This window comes from Drosophila obscura, unplaced genomic scaffold (genome assembly GCF_018151105.1).
Source record: "Drosophila obscura isolate BZ-5 IFL unplaced genomic scaffold, ASM1815110v1 contig_186, whole genome shotgun sequence".
Lineage (NCBI taxonomy): Eukaryota > Metazoa > Arthropoda > Insecta > Diptera > Drosophilidae > Drosophila > Drosophila obscura.
In genome coordinates this window covers 4,567,223-4,588,371 of record NW_024542774.1, presented here as the reverse complement: position 1 = coordinate 4,588,371, position 21,149 = coordinate 4,567,223, and the positions used below count along the sequence as shown (strand labels likewise).

At 45.2% G+C, this 21,149-nt stretch overlaps 2 protein-coding genes across 2 annotated transcripts; one reads left to right on the top strand and one right to left on the bottom strand.

Moving 5' to 3' along the window:
* Nucleotides 1-343: 343 nt before the first annotated feature.
* On the top strand, nucleotides 344-1,614 carry LOC111077955 (MIP18 family protein galla-1). The gene is made up of 4 exons (XM_022372475.2): nucleotides 344-880; nucleotides 952-1,064; nucleotides 1,134-1,284; nucleotides 1,357-1,614. Exons 1-4 carry the CDS (start codon nucleotides 568-570, stop codon nucleotides 1,452-1,454), a joined length of 675 nt encoding a protein of 224 aa, XP_022228167.2. The 5' UTR covers nucleotides 344-567; the 3' UTR covers nucleotides 1,455-1,614.
* A 14,537-nt stretch (nucleotides 1,615-16,151) lies between these two features.
* Nucleotides 16,152-17,481, bottom strand: LOC111077980 (putative gustatory receptor 57a). The gene is made up of 2 exons (XM_022372504.2): nucleotides 16,333-17,481; nucleotides 16,152-16,268 (listed from the first exon to the last, which is right to left on the bottom strand). Exons 1-2 carry the CDS (start codon nucleotides 17,479-17,481, stop codon nucleotides 16,152-16,154), a joined length of 1,266 nt encoding a protein of 421 aa, XP_022228196.1.
* Nucleotides 17,482-21,149: the final 3,668 nt, after the last annotated feature.

Sequence of the window (21,149 nt, the reverse complement as noted above, 5' to 3'; positions counted from 1 at the left end):
TCGACTTCCATCAGATTTGTGGGCACAGTGGGATAGGTAGAATTGCAATAAAAACAAAACGTTTCGTTTTTGAGCTGAATGCGCCGGCTAAGAAGAACGCAGACAAAACATAGAGTTGCCAACGCGCCGCAGTGTCAGCTGTCAACAAACAATTTGCACAGACAAGGCGATATCTGCATAATTATATTTAATTAACTGATTAATTTTCTGTATAATTATATGTACTTTATTTTGGAAATAAAAGCGCGCCGAATTTGTTTGGAAATGCCTATCGTCTATCGAAAATATGGTATCGAGAGCGCTGCCACTCTGTTGAAAAGAGAAGGTGGCTCTGTGCAGCCCTGGAATTTACACAAACAAAAATCAGCTGGTGAAGTGACAATTAATTAAAAATATTAAACAAAAAGCGGCGAAAAAATCGTTCTAGACCAAACATAAACCACAATTATGCTGCACTGAGTACACACACATACCCACACCTATAGCACCCTCATACAGTTGCAGCCGTTGTGATTCGTAATAGATTAAATCGTTTGTTACCGATAAGAGAGCAGCTGCTCCCCCTTTATGACAAAGAGCAACACCACACGGCGTTCAAATATGCTGTCTTACATCAAACGCAAGCTCTCCGAGTCCGACGGAGGTTCTAGCGTCGTACCCGTGACGTCGTCGTGTGGCGGAGGCGTCAGCAGCAACAAAAGCAGCAGCAGCGGCACTACCAACAGCAGCAACAGCGTTGGCGGCCGCACATCAGCGGACGATTTAGTGCGCAAAACGAGTCAGATGTCGATGGATAATGAAGCGATTGCCTACGGCGAGGACGCACTGCTGCAAGAGCTTGGCTACCGGAATGCCACGGACCTGCAGGAGACCATCTACGGTGCGGAAAATTACGCTTTTTTTACACCCCCCTCCAGAATTATGTAATTTCGATGCGTCTTTTGCTTGCAGACTTGTTGCGCGGCATACGCGATCCGGAGAAGCCCTGCACTCTGGAGGATCTGAATGTGATCTACGAGGACGGCATATTTGTCCAGCCCCCCACACGCTCGAATGTATCTGTTGTAGGTTACGCACGCCCCGCAGTCTGCTCGAGTGTGATTTAATCGCCGATTTGTTTGATATTACGCTAGGTACGCATCGAGTTCAACCCAACGGTGCCGCACTGCTCCCTAGCCACGCTGATAGGGCTGTGTATACGCGTGAAGGTGGAGCGTGGTCTGCCGCACAACATCAAGCTGGACATTTACATCAAAAAAGGAGCTCATCAAACGGAAGACGAAAGTGAGATGGTTCTTCAATGAGATGCGTAGGGAATTTGCTAAATTGTATCTCTTTTCCACCCTTTTTAAACAGTCAATAAGCAAATCAATGACAAGGAGCGCATTGCAGCAGCCATGGAGAATCCGAATCTGCGCGAACTGGTCGAGAACTGCATCAAGGATGAGGAGTAGCTCGACGCTTGCGACGGATTTTGTATATAACCATTTTTGTAGGAAGAGTTTCGAGTTTAGCGTTAAGTCTAGAAATAAGTTGCCTCTTGGACTGTTTGCATAGCATTAAAGACCCATAGATCTGTTAATCAGTCGTAAAGTCGATCGCCCGAGCCCCATATCTCTTTTTTTTCTCCATTGTTTACCGATAAGCGACTGGCACATATTTCCATTTTCATTCGAGGCTTTCCCTATCGCGTTTTGTTTACGTTCCGTGTTCTGTTTGTAGCCGGAACGATATCTCGGACCGAAGAAGACCGTGTGCACACCGCTGTCATGGCGCCGCCGCTGGCTAGTGAATGAAATCATTTTTCGGCACTCCATACGGTGGACAAAACGCCCGCCATGTTTGGGCGTGACAGGCGTAAAGTTATCAGCAGCACTCAAATTTTAAAGGGGGAAATATTCAAAAGCATTCGGGGGGCACTCACCTGCGGCTGACACACATTTGATTCTGAACAGACGAGCGGACTCTCCGAGCGACTCTTCGCCCCTAAGCGGCTTGTGGCTCCTTCTGCTCCAATTTGTATTTCCCGGTTTTCCATTTGTTAAATTGCGCTCCCGGCTGCTATGCATCCCCCCCTGGCAACAATAAATATTTTGCAATATCAATTAGATGCTTGCTCTCGCTCTCAAGTATGCCTTTAAACTAATTCTCAAAGACTTGGCAAAAAACAAACCAGGAAGCAATTAAAACCATCTGCCACTGCAAACTTTTTACCACGACACCAGGCCCAGCCAATGTGTCGTGGAAAGCAGGACAGGGTCTTCTTCTTGGCGCCTCAAAGAGAACAAGAAATGCAATAAAAATGAACACGCAGACAAAGGCATATTGCGAATATTACGCTAATTGGCGCCTGCAATCAGAGCGGACCAAGACCTAGACACGTTGTGAAAAGCGGTCGTTCTCCGACTCCGACTCCAGTATGCCAAGGAAATCGTGCCTTTTGGCTGCTTTTATTGTCGTAGAAAGGTCCTGTCACCCATCACTTTGAATGTTCATTAGATGGCTGGCCAGGGGTATTGGTGGGGCTTTAAGGACCAGTAATATAGGGTCTCTGTCTCTTCATTCTGACTGTAGTGTTCTGGGAAGAATCTCATGGCCTACTCGGCTACGACAGAATTGTATGGCAGAAAAATGCATAATTTATTTGGTTAATGCATTCGCATTTAAGCCGGGCCAACAACTGCAACAATTCCCTGTAGATCCAGGGACCAGGGTCCAGACCTGCAATTGTCATTTGAACAGCGTTCAAAGTGGCCCCTTTAACCGTGCTGCAGCAGTCGTAGCCTCAGCCACTGTGCCAACACCAGCGCCGCCTCTTCCAGCTTAAGTACATAAGTAGGCAAATGCAATGAGTCCAGGTCCAAGCGTCAGCCCCAGCCCCAGCCCCAGCCACAAAAGGTGGCTGCCGCCTGAAGACGAGGTCCAGATTGCGACCACTGAGATTTCCTTCCGATATGCAATGCTGTTAAATTGTATGCCATTATTATGATTGCCACCATGATGGGCCTGTGCCCCACACAACGGCTCGAAACAGAACAGAACAGAACGGACCGGAACGGAGGTGGTGTGGTGTGTAGCGAAGACCGGCACAGGATGCTGGAGCCACGACATGTTGTGGAGTTGCATTCACACATTGTACTGCTGCTCCGGGTTTCCCTGCCCATCTTCCATGTATTTCATTATGTTTCTGGGGCTCGTGCTCCCGCACCGCTCATCGCCGTGTCTCCTGCTTCGTTGTTTCTTCAGTCGGAAGCGAGGGCATGAACAGTTCTGCGTTGCGAGGCGCGTCCATGCACTTGGGAACTGAATGATTGGGAAATAAATATAAATATTTTTTAATTTCAATAAGTTTTCAATAAGTTAAACAATTAGAATTAATATTGCAATTACAGGATACATTTTGTACTATTCATAACCTTAACAACTGAACCCAGTATCTGATTATCTTAATAGTATCTAGTCTAGTCATAAATACTCGCCAAACCGCGTACATATGTACAAACGCTTGAAATTTAAATTTCTTATTAGCTGGTAAAGATTTTTTCTTTTTATATATGTATTGGTATTGGATGGGTCGTAACGAAACCCCCTCAGACTGTGAAATTTGTTAGTAATTTTTTGCTCACAGTTGGTTTGCTGTTCGTGTAGCTACAAGGCAATTGTTATAATTGTTCTTGCCACAGGAGCCAGGGCCCTGCTCATGGGGGGGCTCTTTGAAACCGGAAGTAACACTCAATGGCGAAATGCCGTCTGGGTGGCTGGGTGGCTGGGCGTCTGACCGACTGCCCGACTGGCTTACACGGCGTATGCGCATTATGCAAAGTCCCTGCCAGAGGCAGCCGCAGCCTCAGGAAGAGCAGTGGTGCAGGAGCCGTCAGCACTGCGGACTTGGCCATTCAGCAGATGACAACTTACGCATCAGCAGATGCGCACGGAGGCGGGGAACGGGACAGAGGTCCTGTGCCCAAGTGGGGTGTGGGCAATCCCCGTCTGATCCCAGGGCCTGGCTTTTGTTGTTTGCACTGCCATTAATTTCTGCTGCACTCCGGCCTGCCATTTATTTTGTGCGGAAAATGTGCCCACGTTATGAGTTCTTTGCCGGGTATTCCGTTGCCTGCTCTGCTGGCAGGGTCCTGGCAGGGAGGACACAGTGCCAGCCAAGCGGAAGTGGTCGCGTGCGTTGCATCCTGCCGGCAATTATGCTGCAGGGGCAACAACAATTACAGTTACAGCTGTTACCGTTCCCGTTCAAGCTCCAGTTCCAGCACCAGCACCTCCTCCTGCCCTCCTCCTGTTCCTTGTCCTCGCTGTAAGCCCTTTTAATTGCTTGTCTCTTTTTAATTTTCAGCTCTTTTGTTATGCCTTCTGGAGTGTATCCCAGTCCACCTGGTATATGCACATCCTCGTATATCCCCACCCCTCCCTTAATACATATACTATACGACAAGTAAATACATACATACATAGCAAATGCATTCGTCTGTGAGTCCTTTTATAATTCCTACCTAGCCCTGCCCTGCCCTGACCTGCCGGCGCCTTAAGTTGACATTTTGCACCCTTTTGCCCGTTTGGCCGGACCAGAGGTCGCCGCTCTCAGGTCTCGTTGAGGCCAGAGCTCAAGTGCCTTTCTTGCTGGCCCACTTGCTGGCCATTTGCTGCAGCTAACGAACTAATGTCGAATGCACATCAAGTGCCATTGGAGCTTCCGCCCGGCCAGCTCATTGACCAGAAGACGCTTCCAACTGCAATTAACAAAGGTACCTCTACCTTTACGAAGGCACAATTGTCCGGTGGACATGCAATCCGGAATCGCAATGACATTCGATGGCAGCTAAAACGTGTGCAATCAGAGCATAATTGTCTGGGAATACTCGTAGCTAGCTGGCCACTTGCTGTGAGCTTTGAAGAAGGGCAGAAAGTTCTTTCTTTGGGCGACACACTCGATAATCGATTAAGATATATTTGGAACTGGAAACTCCTGACGGAACTAAGTTATTTGAGCAAGGACATTAATATCAGTAAGCGTTTAAGATGAAAATCATTTTCTAATTCCATCGAAGAGCAGAAGCACCACCATTAAATCAATTCTTATTAAATGTCAAGAGGCACAAATGTATTTAAATCGATTGGAAAATCTGCACCAGAGCTAAATTGTTTGAATTAAGTGCGTCAAATAGTTGATAACTTTTTGTAAATAAAATAAAGCTGATTTAAAACAATGCAACGGAATAAACAGAACGAAAACAAAGTACAACAAATTCGCCATACATTTTGCAAGAGGCGAAAAGCGCATTCAACCTGATGGCCAAATTGTTTAATCTAAATTCATAAGGTGACAGGGCCGGTGTACACTGGCCAACACGGCACAGATTTGGCTGACATTTTGCGTGAATAAATGATCCAGGTGCGAAGCCGGGGAGCACTGCTCTCCGGGGTGAATGTTGAATGCGGCCCACTAAGTGGCGTGGCAAATAAAATGATTTAAATATTCAAAACAGCAGCAAATGTTGTACGCATAATAAAAAAGCACGGCAGCAAGTTGAAATTCTTTTTACGGCCCGACCCCACTCTAATCCACTTTGGCCGACAATTTTTTGGCCCACCGCAGGCACAAAATAAATGAAATCATGAAATAATAAACTAAATTAGGTGCGAACTGTTGGCCACTCCGCACAGTCCTCTCTCTACCTACATACATACATACACACATGAATATGTACATATGTATCTCTTCCCTCCAAATATATGTTGTATATATTTTTTGTTTATATTTTATTCATGCCACTTAAACGATTTCGGTTGGGGGCAAAAGACAAGCGCATAAAAGGAAACTTTAATTTCAGAATACTGTCAAAAACATTCAATTGTTGCTGCCGCTATGTGCCTTTGAAGAGTGCCACATTTTCAACAATACCATGGAGCTGCTCGTTAGAGTTTTCCAACAAACATAATTTAATAATTAAATGTCAAAACTGAAAATGACTGAAACTGTCACAAGTCGTTGAAGTCTCTGACAAGGTGGGGAGCAATGCCACAGAACTATGGTCTCTATGTACTCCCTTTGTAATAGACTCTGTGCTAGTGGGAGTAGGGCTGTAGTGCGCAAAAGGGCAAAAAACAAAGGGAATGAAGCTTAGATACTCTCGGATATCCATGGGTACTATGCACAATTATATAATTATAATTTATCTTTGGGTTCTAGCTTACAAGCTAATGCCGCTCGGGAGCCGTGTGAATCGCGAGCTCGCTCTCAGAGCGCATCTTTATCTTTATTGCAAATGTTTACAAGCAGGGACAAGCAGATGCTCAATATAATAATACCCCCTGCAAGGGTATGTAAAATTATTGTGGCATTTGTATGCCAACTCTCGGAGCTCGTACACAAGTTTGAGCATGTTATTCGGCACACACAGAAAAGTTTCATAATAATTTGCGCAACAAATTTGAAATTGTAATGCCGACTCATTAGAAAGTTTTTCATTCGAATTTGTTGTGGCTTCGTCTCTCTTTCTGATTTGTATGCTTTTCGTTGTTTTTCCTCTTATTTTTTATTCTCATTTATTATTATTATATTTTTATTCTCCCACTCTATAAAATGGCCTACACTATGGAAATTGAAAGGAACGAGACCATGGCAAGAGTCTCTCTCTCTCTCTCTCTCTCGACAGTGTCTGACTGTCTCTTTCTCGACTTCTTCTGTCTGTATGTCTATCTATGTATGTTTCTTTGTTTGTGTACAAGTTCTGAAACTGTGCCAGGATGCTCTACAGTAATCTGGTTTATCAGTTTACCAAAGTTTCCACATAACGCACGGCCTGCATATGAATGGGCCGAGTGCATCTAAAACTTTCAACTGAAACCTTGAATTATTCTTACGGCCGCTATACTGACCCATATATGCCACATGCCACATGCCCCATGCCACATACAATATGGCCCACCCACCCGTATGCTCTGGGAGCTGGATTTCATTGAATCTAAAGGAGAGCCTCAATAGACTTGTCAGACAGACTAAACTCTTTGATCTAGTAACGAGTGTTTCTCGTATTCTTGAAAGCGTGCTAATTGGGTACATAATGGTCTGTACATACATATGTTAGTATGTGTTAGCAATGTCACTTACAACAGGCCGTATTCATACCTAATGGTTTCTGTTCGACGCATTGTATTCTGGCATTGTGAGTGGGTTTTTTATGGTTCTTTGTTGCCACAGCCTAGAGTCAAATAAAAAATTTTCGACAATTTTCATTATACATTTCAGGGAATCGCAATAGCCGATGCGAGTGGCGTAGGGCATCTTGCTCATTGTTTTCCTTTTGCACTGGGATTATTGTCAAATTATGCATATGCAACTTTTCGATATTTGGCGAAATGCAAATGCTTCTGTTTGTTTGCCAGCAGGCTTGGCTTTGGCCTTGAAAATGGGTTTTGGGTTTCGGGTTTCGGGTTTTGGGGCTTCCTATTTGCAATGTAGATTCGCTCTGACATGGCTTATACATATGTGCTTAATGTGAATAATATTCAGCTGGCAAACTGTTTGCTTGGCTGTCGAGTCGAGTCGCATCGAATCGAATCGGCAATGGCAATTTGTATGTTTGAGTTTATCTAAGTGAAATCAATCCTCAACAAATGCCAAGCTGCAATCTGCCCATTTTCTAGTTAATAAAATTCTAATTAGTTGAAATTGCATCAAAGCTGCAAGGACTCCATTGCATTGCCCATCTGTGTGTGTGTTTTTCCGTGCTTTCATGTGTGTGTGTGTGTTGCATGTTGCATGTGGGATTTTAATTACAGAGGGGCTCATTAGCATTTTTCGTACTCCTCTGCTTGTTGATTTTCGGTGGCTGGCGGTGGCACAAACTCTCCACTTAGTTCCATAAAATGCGAATGGCTGCTGTTATTGGAAGGAGGCCAGATCTGCGGATCTACGTCAGCTTTCCAGCTGCTCATCTCTATCGGGGGGAGTGATGGATGCAGCCAACCCCCGACGTGGCCTACCATCATGAAAGTTCAAATAAACAAAATGTTATTACAAAGAGAAGCATTCCGCAATGCAGTGGCAGCGGTACAGCGGATGTGGAATACAGCGGGAAGGGGTGGGGCACTTTTACAGTTGGCATACAAAAAATTAACAACTTTTTTGCTGCGGCAGTTGAGCGTAGAAAGAGTGTGAGAGAGAAAGATGGAGAGTGAGAGAGGGAGACAGAACAAGGGCATAGTTTTAATATGAATTTGCATGTAAGATTAACGATGGTAGCGCAGAATTCTCGAGGGAACTTCTTGGGAGAGTCGTCTCCCTGCCGCGCCCTTTCTATCTCCGTCTCCATCTCCTTCTTCCCAGGCACACCATCTCTATCGCTATCTCGCTCATCTTAATTGAGTTCTTGAACTTGGCAGCGTCTTGTGTTTGGGCCGTTGTTTACGGCATTACCAACCCGCTTATTACGGCATTGAGTTGCTCAAAATGGCAGCCCCACATGCGACAACTCATGAATAATGCAATTATTGTTGCAGGTGCCGGGATGTTGCAGCCAAAAGCGGCAACAACACGAGGAAGGCAGACAGAAGTAGCACCAGTCGCAGTAGCACTTGCTGCTTAATTAACTATTAATGTGTTTGTGTATGTGTGCCTGTGTGTGTGTGTGTGTTTGTGTGAGCCTGGCTTTGACAAATGGCCATGTCACGGGTCTCTGGGCCAACTCCGTTTCAGGCTCTGGTTTGAGCTCCATGAGAAATGGCAAATTCATTTACGCGGCGCTGCATTTCCCACTCGCCACTAAACGGAAAATGCAAAATGAAAGGGTGTTCACAACAGAGAAATGGCGAGAAATAAAGAGAGAGAGAGAGAGGGAGAGAAGGAGTGAGGGAAGTAAAAGGGGGCACCGAGGCACACAGGAAGTGGCTGGCATGTACGTGAGGCAACAGCAGCTCTAACAAGTGACAGGCCCTCCAGCAACTCTCCCCTGAAAGTGCAGCAGCACCGAAAAAGAAGAGGAAATGCCTGGAAAATTGCATTTTGAGTGCAAATATTAATTTCAGATGCCGCCACAGCAACACCACGCACAAACAACAAGGGCGGAGGCAACACCACGAGAAGTCCGTCCACACATTTCCGAAACGGAACGTTTTTCCCCCGACTGCAGCGCCATCTCCTGCTGTTTGTGTTGTGTAATTTTGAAAACGTGGCCAACATTTGCTAAAATGCATTCCACAGTGACAAATGCATTGCATATCCTGCAGGCAGCGTCCACCGAGCACCGAGCACTGAGCACTGAGTACCAGGATCCTGCTCCTTCACACGGCACTTAGCGTAATGGAGCAGCTCTGATGCTGATGTGGAGACTGAGGCTCGGACATTTAGGGGCTGAAGTGGGTGTCGGTCCATCCCTCCGGGAGTGGCATGCATCTTCAGCATAAACGAATTAAAATGAAATGCGCCACAGCACAAGTCAAACGCAAGGCTTGACCAAAGGGGCGAGCATATGTAAGTCAGCAGGAGCAGAAATGGGCGCAAGGACAACGCAAAAAACAGATACCAACTAGATATTCAACCCACTTCTCAGTCTGCAATTTCATGACCACCTGCAGTACTCTTTAGGGGATTCTTTTGTGAAGGAGAAGGATCCGTGGATCAGTAATCATGGTAATCGATGGCTATATGGCGTTTATGGAGAATCTCCCTTACAATCTCATTTATGAAATGGTTCTGTACTCTCCCAGTGCCATTGTAATCGTCCATTTACTCGGGGGTGGGTGGCGTATGGCAATTCCGCTCAGATCTGAACTCTGTTTCCTGTTGATGCCATCAACAATCCAAATTTCATTAGCTGAACCTTGACGTGCTGGTGCAACCTGCACGCATTTGCCCCATATGGCAGCATCTTGGCTGGATTCAATTAAAGTTGACTCAAACGACAAACACCCACACATGGGCACACACACACACAAACACACACACACACACACACAGTAGCACTCCCCCATGGCAGACACAAAAATGTCGGTGGGCATGCTGCAAATTGCATGTTGGTCGCATTGCCACAGATTTCCCTTCCCACGACACAGGACAAAACATTTTCACTTTCCAGAGAGCTCAATGTTGCGCATCCGCAATGTATGCCAGATGTTGCAACAACAGTTGAAGGGAGGCGCAAAGAAAGAGCTGAAGGAGAGCTGCACTCGTTAGACGTTGATACAAAATGTTATTTCACTTCAATTAAATGGATGCGCGAGGGTCGACCACTTTAGGAGTGCGGCAGGAGGCTGGGGCCAAAGGAGAAGGCGGCGGGCGCACCATTATGAGTACATTATGTAGAAGGATATAGTCGCGAATTGCACTACAAACATGTAAGTATATGTATGTACCTACGTCTTGTCTGTCAATTTGTTGGAATTTGGGCACCGCGAAACTTTCTTAACGCGTTTTGCCGCTTGTTGCTGGGTTTATTTTCATAGAAAGAGAGAAAAGACAGGAAGAGCACTAGGTGGTTGGGGTGAGGAGGTGGGGGGGACTTACCCATCAGCCTTCCGTTTGTAATTACGGAACCCCGGCAAAGCCTCGCTGTCTGTGGCAGGGCGAAAAGTGGAAAAGGCAGCGGCTTCCCAGCATGCGCTTTCAATTTCCGCATTCCGAAATTGTTTGCCAAAATCAAATTCAAATTACAAACCGATTTCGGCTGCTGTTCCTGGCATCTCTTTTCTATCTCCGTCCGAGTCTGCATCTCTCTCTCTCTCTCCGCTATCTTTCCCGTATCTCCCCTGTATCCGTCTCTTTTCTTGTGTCGCCATTCCTCTAACATCTGCCTCCTATATTGAACCTGCATCGGTTTTTTGTCCCAGACATCCGGTGGATGTGCTTGTCTCAGATTTTGCGCTGCAAGTGTATGAAAAAGTGCTTTAAATTATCACTAAATGGGGATCCGAATATTGTGCAGGAATATTTAAGAATCCGCCCAAAGGCCCCCACCCAGAAGCCAAATACAAAATGGGTGTGGAAATGGGCGAGGCAGCGGGAAGCAGGAAGAGGCCTCGACTGAATGGCTCAATGGAATTAGCGTCGCTGACTTGTCGCTTTGTCGACTCTGATCGAATTTTGTGCCAAACACGCATGACAGACTGCACTGACAATTTGCCGGTCATGGGGGTGTTCGGGGGGCTTTGGAGTGGAAGCAGGGCCTCTAATGCCTAGATTTGTGGGGCCATATGTGCCAGAGATAGAATGCAATCGGCCGTTGTCTCTCCATGGGGTAAATATTATAAAATACACAGCGAAAAAATGTCTCAATTTAATGGTCTCGATTCAGTACAGAAGAACAGTACAGCTTAGAACACATCCCTTATACGTTGGCAAACGAAGCTTTATTGCACATATATATTACATCGTATGTCATTTCCATGACTCAAATTCTCATTGTAGGGATCGTCAGCTTGGCTTGAGTTCCATATAAATATATAAGTTTCAGCTCATTATTGTATGCGAACTTCGTTCTCAGTGTATTTCATATGAGTTCTCGTTCCACACCCAGCAAAGCTGTTGATGTTTGGCAATTTACGCTGCATTTTTGGGTTGAGTGGGGGGTTTCCCGCTGTCTGTCCCCCACGGGGTGTTTGGTTTATGGTTTGGGATTTGGTTCGGTTCGGGGCAGGGAGGGTGTGGCTTGACCACCGCAAAGCCTTTTGATTTTTGGTGTACGTGTGTCTGTGTGTGTGTGGGGGGGATTTCAATTGATTTGGTGTGGAAGAAATCCAATTTGCAAATTATAATGCGTATTCGCAGTCGAAGGGCTATTGCATGGATCGATCATTATGGTGTCATCAGATGTGTGAGTGTACGTACGACTAGGATGGAAGGTTTTCAGAGCCCCCGTGGTCTGTGCATTAAATTACAGATTGTCAGATTGTCCATTGTGGCAAAAGTGAACACATTAAAAGCTTTTGCTTAAGTGGCCTTAACCTTTGCCCTTTCGTTGGCTCTTTTTTGCCTAGGCAGCTTGCACAAAATGCTTGTAATTTGCTTGTTTCTCTGCACTTGAATTAGATGAGCACACAAATGCAGCTCTGAAATTACACCCAGGCCATCGTAGGGCTCCAGGATATATTCCATTCACGGCAATGCATGACAAAATGCCAATAAAAAAGGACCATTTTCCCATACATACAAGTGCCTGATTTCTTGAATTTCTGGATCTCAATTATGGGCGCTAAAGCAAACCATTTCGAAGTCTCTGCGGCGCTTTCGCAGCGAGAGTTGATTGAACCGTTACCATATAATGGGTGTCTTGTAGTCGGTATGTTGAATTTTTCGTGTTTTTTGAAATGGTTCTCCTCTGTCCCATGTCCTTGCAGCTGCCACACTTGTAAAGTCGTTTGCTTGGACTGTGCAAACAAAATGAGCGAGGAGCCTGGCAAACGAGGAAGACTAGTGAATGCATTAATGGATGCCGCCACCGTCTTCTCCAGATGCTGCTCCTTCTTCTCCTCCTCCTGCCCCTCTTTAAAAACATATGTGTGTGTGTGTGTGTGTGTGTATGACGCTCTTGACATTGCCCTGGGTGCAAGGGGGCTTTAGTGTTTATGCCGTGACATGGGGAATCCTTCAACCTGAAGGGTTCTCGCTGTCGCTTTCGCCGTCTTTGATTGCGCGCTCTCTCGGTGCCGTCCCAGCCTCCGTCTTGGGCTCGTTAAGTGCCGCCTCCTTATGGCATTTCATGCTATTTTAGATGCATTTGAATAAATAAACAGCCATAAGCCAGCGGCAGCCATAAAATGCTTATGTCGTGGGCAAATGTTTGTGTCTGGCCTCATTAGGAATTGAAGTTGGGAAAGCACATTGATGGGTACGAGGGGGACCAGGGGCAATGAAACTACATACATTAGTCGGTTAATGCATATTTAATTCAAAATCCAACACCGCACCACCCGCAGCTGTTAAAATGCCAGTGAAATTGCCTTAATTGAGTGGATTTGCATTCGAAATTCGACACAAACAAATGGAACAGAACCCTGAACCCCCAAGGCCCTCCCCAAGGTGATTGCCACAAGGTGTTGATCAAATCAAATTCCCTTTTCTTTTCCAGTTAGAATAAGAGAGAGAAACAGAAAGAGAGAGAGAAAATTTTAATTGATTGCCCATAAATTATGTAGCATTCAAGGGTTTACTGGGAAGCTGCAGTCATGCATGTGGTATGCGTAATATTTCACTTGCACTTTGATTCCATTCATGAAAATCTGCCCAAACGTTTGCCTGCACCCCAATCCAACCCCACCACCCCCACAGAGTGGCATAGCTATAATATTTGCATGTGAATTGGCTTTCGCTCGCTGAGGGACACTCTCCATATATTTCTCTCCATTTCTCTGTTTGACTGTCAAATGCTGAGCAAACATGGCCAGGACTCATCTGACAAGGAAACAAGTGCCAGGCCCACACTCGACTCTAGCTTTGACACATTGAGTGGAAGTTATGCAAATAAATAAATGTAGATTGACTTGACAGGCAGAATATTTACATACGAGTAGGTAAGGGTGCGTGTGTACCACAAGGAGAAAGGCAGACAGAGTGAGGAGATGTGAGGGCAAACAGACAAAACTAATTAATGGAAATATGCCCATCTCATTGACAAATTTCAGAGTCGGAGAGTGTACTCGTACATACTCGTATACATATATCACTTTGGACTCTATCTGTGGCTCTGGCACTGCTTTGCCGGTCCGCTGAGTCGCATAATTATAATGAATCCTTTTGGACAGCTAACTTAACCCTAATTTGTGCCCTAACTTGCATTATCTCTGACTACAAACACACCTTGTCTCCCATTGTACTCCTCATGCAGGTGCGAATGCAAAAAGTTGGAATGTCTGCCGCCCGCTAATTAAGCTCCAAAATGGAAGCGAGCCGCCGAGTAAAAACGCGACTATTCCTCCATTGTTGCTGCAACTTTTGTGCATAAACTGAAGCAGATGGTGCCTCTGCCTCCGCCTCCGCCTCCTTCTCCTGCCCCTGCCTTAACCTCAGCCACTGAGTCTGCTGCTCTGCCTCAACTTTTGAATCCTCATACTCATTCTCACACTTGGAAGCTCCTGCTTCGCCTCCTGATGCGGGCAACTCTCGCGCGCTGTAAAAGCTTCAGCCCTGACCACATTTTAATTGGGCTAAGCACACGCCATGTGCTCCGTCCTGGCCATGTGTGACATGCTATTAGTGAAACTTTTAAATGAGTTAGTTAAGTAAAGCGGGTTACGTTATTATGCGTTTTCGGCTTGGACATTACAAAGGCTTGTCGTCCTCAGTTCTGCTCGCGCAAGCTAGGACGAGTACGGATATAGCAAGTATAGCAAGACAGAGAGTATTATGATTTTCATCAGATGTTTGCAACGATTAGAAGGAACATACACATATATATATGTACATATGTATATTCCCTCTGACTGATACTTCTTACATACTATCCCTATAAAGGATAAAGGATTTAAGCCTAGTTTTTTTTTGGGAAATAATCGAACAAACGTTAGAAATTTTAGTTAAGGAGCAATGGATATACTAGGGTATTCAAAACTTCGGCCTTGGCAGCTTTCCTTTGTGACGTAGTATATTTCCCTCGCTGCTAACAATATGCTCAATATATTGGACTTGTCGGAGGAGGTTAAGTGATGGAATAGTTTCACACACTATTTCCTGTGGAAGTCCAAGGTAAATACGTTGGGTATACTTACATATGTATGTGTGTACAAGACAGTATCTACTTAGTTTATTTTTGGTACAATCGAATACAAATGCTACGAAGTAGATTATAAACATACTCGTAGTTTCATTATCCAAAGCAAACATTAGTTGGGAAAAACTGTTTCGACCACAAAAACTGTTATGTGCCGATGGTTTTTTTCCCCAATTAATGATGAAATTAGTTCAGTTTTTTTTTAGATAACATTTGTACATATGTTTGTATATATGGGCTATGTAATCGTTTTGTCCATTATGACAATCGCCTTTAGCTGCCGACCAACAGAATTCCAAATTTAATGCAACATTTTCTATGGCTTTGCCCTGGGATATTTTACTTTATTGGGTCAAACATTATTTCGGTAATTATTTGGTCTAAGTGAACGCAATCAATTTTCAATTAGTCGCATGCAATACGACTCGTAATTTTATACACATTTCTTGGGACAAAGAGTGGGAGGCTGTCATTGGTAATTATTGCAAATTATATGGCGCTCGTATATACTCGTGCTCGTATGGTATTTGCTTGCAGTAATGCCAATCGAAAATACTTGAATGAAACAAAGGAATTCTACCTACAGGAGCAAAAGAGAGAGAAAGCGAGAGAGAGATCGAGAAAATAATATTCAATTACGAATCATGTCTCCCTGGACAATGGTAACGATGGGCATAACGGCCGCCTTCCCATAAATATTCCACGACTCCCTTTCAGCCAGGCCGTAAATTGAAGCAATAACAATCATGTGGCATGTGGCTCTGTGGCCGGGATAATACGAGTAGTTGCTGTCTTTATGTGTATGCTTCCACATTGATTTCGAAATTAATCGGAAATACGTATAAACTGTGGACAAGGAAAGGAATTGGAATTCCTTCTTTGTGCTCTTTTTCTTTCTTTGGGCATTCCCGATCGATCGGTTTGTCTTGGAAGTTTGCTTCCCGTCAGTTTCTGTGTGGTGCTTGCTCGAAAAATCAATGGACATTTCATTATTTCCCCCTACCCACCCCCACAATTAGCAAAGAGCTGGCCGGGCCCTTGGGGGCTGCCACCTGGGCATGGCCTGCATTGATAAAGTGTCCGCCAGTGTCCCACCCAGCCGGTTTCCGGCAGGAAATTTGCATAAAATTCAAATAAAATAAAACGACAAGCCTTATAATCATTAGCCAGCATCCATGTCGGCTCTCCTGGGTGCAGTGAGGCTGGTCCCTGGGCCTGGACAGTGGACGCGAGATGCCTGCAACAGGGAGCTTCCCTTCCACCTGGGAGGTGACTTATTTATGGAGTTTCCATGTTAACGAGGCGCAGCCAGTAAATTAATTTAGCCCATGAAAAATATACACCCACACAAAACATACTTAGTGTCCTCGTACACTGCGTTTCATAATTGTTAGGAGACTTTGCATCTGTATTACGAGTCGGACGCTCTCGTGTCCACTAGATACCGATCCAATCCTGCAGGGCCACCTTCTGCAGCTCAATCTGTTCGCCCATCTTCTGGGTCATGGCGAACTGGATGAGAATGAGCAGATAGTTGACCAAAATCGCGACGAACTGGAAGCAGAAGCAGACGAAATTAGACTGTGAATCGGGGAAGGCAATCCAACGGGCCCCCTACCAGAGTCAAGACCGTTCGATTGAGGGGAATGCCCAGGCCGATGGTGAACTGCTGACGAAACTGCAGGCACCAGCTCATCAGAGAGTTAACCAGCTGCCGGATCGCAGGACTGCTGGGGTACCAGTTGTCCAGCTGCTCGATGAGGCGGAGGCACCGCCGGGCCTCTAGGATCGTGCGCTCGCAGTAGAAGGGTGCGATGAGCAGCTTGTAGAGAGGAACGGCCATGCAGAGGGCCACGTAGCCCAGCAGAACGCGACTGCCGTTCTGCTGCTCCATTTCCTCGTCTTCGAGGCCCTCCTCCATGCTGGCCATACCCATGCCGAAGATGATGTAGAGCTCGCTGGTGCCAATGGCCAGATCATGGGCCATCGACATCCACAGACCGATGGCGTATACACGATTAATCTCCAGGACGAGCTGATGGAGCTCCTGGACCATGGCCACGGCCTGTCGGATGCGCTGCTCTCTAAGCTGTCGCTGCGGGAACCGCCACTCGAGGAACTTGGGACTGAGGATCTTCTGGAGCAGCCGGAAGCGAATGGAGAGCAGCTCGACGAGACTCATGTAGACGTAGCCGGTGAAGTGAGGACCGCACGTCACGAAGACGTAACAGAAGGCGGACAGCAGGAACAAGGTGCGTTGACCGGTGGCCATCTGGACCACGGCGCTCGTGATGGCCCCCAGATAGAGCACGGTGCACGACACCACCACCAAAATGTTCTTCCTTAGCAGCTTCCGGTAGTTAAGGTTGGCCCCAAAGTCCCGCATCAGCATCGCATCCATCGCGGACAGGCGCACATAGATGCCCAAGTGGCGGCGGCCGGCCGCCTGCAGGGACACCACCGTGCCTACGAACACCAGAGTAGACATGACCACCTCCAGAGCCGCAATGCTCAGAACCATCTTGTCGGCGGCCGCCATCCGCTTGCGGATCTCCTCGCTACCCAACAGGGCGCTAAGCGAGCCGATCAGAACGAGGACCGTCAGCCCAGCCACGCCCAGTGAATAGATCCTTCTGCCGCGGGTAATCGCGAAACTGGAGCCCCCTCCTCTGAACCCGTTGCAACACATCACGAACTGAATGCCGCAGATGACGCTGGCACAGTCATAGAGGGTCTCCGGTTCCCGAAAAAAGTACAGCACCGCCATAGCGTTGAACGGAGGAAAACGAACTGAACTTTGAGCCCTTGGAAGTGGTTCCATCAGTGATGGCCATAAACATTAACCCATTGGCCTGTGTAGTTGGTGCCATAAATAACCATTAAGTAATTGCTTTGATTTATTTTTTTGATACAATAATCTGACGAAACTCACGAACGTATCCAGTGTATGGGTAGTGCAAACCATTTTACCATTTAACATATCACATGCATTCCCATCTTAACAATAGGTAAGGAATTGCTTCGGGGTTCGACCCGAAGCGAAGAGTTTTCGGAGCTTAATTACTGGAGGGACATAAAACTAAAGCAAAATGGCATAGTAAAAAGAAACAAACCAATTTAAATGGAAAAACACTTTAAAATAAATATAATATATTGCATTTGATTGGAAATATATGTATGTATTTAATTAAAATATGAAAATGTTTTAAGTAAATACGTAATATTTAGATCAATTAGTTCAATTATCGGAGCAAATATGTTGAAATTCATTTTTAAATCTAAGTGTAAATATTAAAATAGACATCATTTTAGTTTCTGGGATAATTACAAGGGAATCAAACAGACTAAGGATGCAGCAGCTGCAGGCCATTGATACCGTTGTACTATTGTATGGTACGTATTGATTATTATTTGTTAAATACTTGAAAAAAAGAAATATAATAATTCACATTTATGCAATAACTATGCCATAATTAAATAATGAAATTGTATCTCCAATCAAATTCGTAGAAATAGTCTCACAGTAACTAAAGTCTGAATTGAATTTGTGGCTGCAACCTGTAATATTTTCGGCACTTTTCAATAAATGAAAATGTGTTATTAAATTTCTGCATCTTTCGACACAGAGAGAGAAATAAGAGAGAAAATAAATTCACAATAAATTCCAGTATGCAGGGGATTTTGGCTAAGCTGGTAAAAGTATCTGGTGACAGACCTCAAAAGCGTTTGTTGAACTGCCTGTGGGAGGGAGGATGTCGGCTTTAATTAATAAAACTCGATTAACGAAAATTTTATGATTGTCAAAATGCCAACGGGAGGCAATCAATCATTGCCTTCGTCCGTTCGCCCATCGCTCCTGTTAATTATTTTGCATTAAGTATTTATGAAATTCCCAAAAGAAACCGTCGATAAGGGACAGCTGCGGTGTGGAAAAGTGTAAAATTAATTAGGGCCTGTCCGGATGGACAGACGGACAGGCGAACGGTCGGGCTGTCAAATGGTTGCAAATGACCACCGAAAGAGTTGGAGGCGGAGCCAGTTAATAAATTGTTTGCTGCACATTTGTGGTTCAATGCACATTGAAATGTAAATGGAAATGGACACATTAATTATGCGCAACTGTTGATTTTCTGGCTGATTAACCTCTGGAAGCTTAGTTGGGAAACAAATGTTATAAATAAAATATATAAACAAAAGCCATTGACTTTTGGGAATACTCTGCCATAATGCAATGGGTATAGGCTTTGTTTTTCCCTTAGTTTCTGATCATCTAGGGCAGGGACTTTCCATGCCCATGCATAGGACATTAAGAATTAATTAGAATGCATATTTAATTTATTACTATTTATCGCTTTCCGTATCACTGCATTTCGGGTAACATATGCGCAACAATCTCGCTCAAATTATATATAGACCAAAGCCAAGTCCAATCGAATTCGATTCAAGGAAGGGCCTTAGCTAGAGAATTTTCCATCCACTTTCATGGCCATCTCCGTCTCTACACCACACACAAACACACATAAACAGCTCTGACAGCTTGCTAACTGAGTGATGGAGCGACTGATTGACTGGCTGACATGTCCAAAAGCACAGCAAGACAGAAACACAAAAAAGGAAATCAAATCTCCGCCCAGATGGATTCAATTAACGCTAATTTAAAATGCCAACATACATAAGTGGGTAGGCGGCTTCCAAGCAAGCCAGAAAAGGGAAAATTCCCAGCCAATTTTCCACATGACCCCCATCAAAAGTTCGCTGTCAGCGGTTCAAGTCCTGACAATTGAAAGGACAACAACTTCTGACTGTCGTCCAAACAAGCTTTGATTGGGGGGACAATAACTGAATCACATCGAATGGGAAAAGTGTTGGAAATGCTTACGCACAAAAAAGGTCGAAGTTTACCATATAGGATAAATAATAGAAATAAATATGTACATATTTATTTTAATGCGAGCATGCAGAAGAACAGAGGAAAAGAGATCTATTTCTGCTCGGCTTGCAGGCGGAGAAACAGAAACCCATTTGCAGACACCTTTAACCATCGCGGGTGTGGAGTGCCTGGTCCTGCTAATGCCGCACACAATTAAATAAAATAACACCATAATTAATTACAGGCCACAGAAACACTCGGACCGAGCACGAGACTTGATTTGCTGGCCACCAGGAAGGTGCTAATGTCCAGCCCCATACATTATGCAAGCGATGCGATGGGGGGTTGGCTATGTGCGTGAGTGTGAGCGAAATAAAGAATGATTTATGGCGCTAAGCTAACTAAAGTTTCGCTCCGTTTTGTTTCGTTCTACGCATGTTCTTGTTCTCACAATTAGACATTGGCCCCCCAGCAGAGGAGTGGATGAGTGGGAGTTTCAGTTACCCCAGCCAGGCGCATAAATCGCATCGTAAATAAAAAGTAAACCATCACAATGGAGCCATCAACTTTTGATGCAACTTATAACCATATTTGGTCGTAAGCGCGCTAATGGGCCAGCATTGATTGGATATATCGAACACACTTAAGAGGCGACGACCCATCAACTGCCCGAATGTCCGCCCATCAAAGCAAAGTGTTATCACGGGAGTACGAGTATCTGCGCAGTCAGTATCTGTGGCAGCGACAACGGATGCGGCAGTGGCAATGTCTCGTAATGCACAAAAGGCGTTTAATGTTAACGAGCAAATGGTCCTCAAGTAACTGCACTCCTGTCCGCTGCCCTTTATAAATTGTGTTATCCATAATGTGGATAAGTGTATATACATATGTAGTTATATATATATTGAAATACACTCGCGGAAAATAAGCATAACTTGCATGAGAATAACTTATTCTATGATGGAGTAAATATTTATGGAATTTATTATAATTTTATTTATTGCAGAGCAATTTCAGGGCTCAGACTTTTTCGCTGAGTGTACAGTTGAGGTTTATCATCGCGTCTGCTTTATCTCGCGCAGCTGCTGAAATATGCCCACGTCCGCCACTCCTGCCGCCCCTGCCAGGGACCATTGGTGCTCGTTGCTCCGTGCTCTGTGCTGGCTGACCCTGCTATCGCCGCATCTTTCCGGCCACGCTGCTGCTGCCGCTGCTGCTACTGAAGGTTGCATGTTCATTTGGCTGTTCCCGCTGCTGTTGCACAGCATAAAATTCAGTCAGCCATGCCACATAAAACCCGCAAAAAAGGCGATGAAATTATGGTGCCTGCTCATTGTGTTGCTGGAGGTGTAGGAGCGTGGCGAACAAGAAACCACGAACATTGGCCCAAAGCTGCACAGATGCCCCGCATTCCACAGAAGATGCGATGGCCAGGGAGAGCTTTACGAGACATGTCTATTTAACCCTAATAACAATCCTGATGTACTTCCTCTGCTGCTTACAAACCAACATTAATGATGTTAGATAGTAAGCACCAAAGCTACTATAGCACTCATCAGATGCTG

Coding starts and splice junctions, on each gene's coding strand:
- LOC111077955 (XM_022372475.2), top strand. CDS start 568: ATGACAAAGAGCAACACCACACGGCGTTCAAATATGCTGTCTTACATC. Junction 881..951: donor CCTGCAGGAGACCATCTACG/GTGCGGAAAATT, acceptor TTTTGCTTGCAG/ACTTGTTGCGCGGCATACGC. Junction 1,065..1,133: donor CACGCTCGAATGTATCTGTT/GTAGGTTACGCA, acceptor ATATTACGCTAG/GTACGCATCGAGTTCAACCC.
- LOC111077980 (XM_022372504.2), bottom strand. CDS start 17,481: ATGGCGGTGCTGTACTTTTTTCGGGAACCGGAGACCCTCTATGACTGT. Junction 16,269..16,332: donor ATCGAACGGTCTTGACTCTG/GTAGGGGGCCCG, acceptor TTCTGCTTCCAG/TTCGTCGCGATTTTGGTCAA.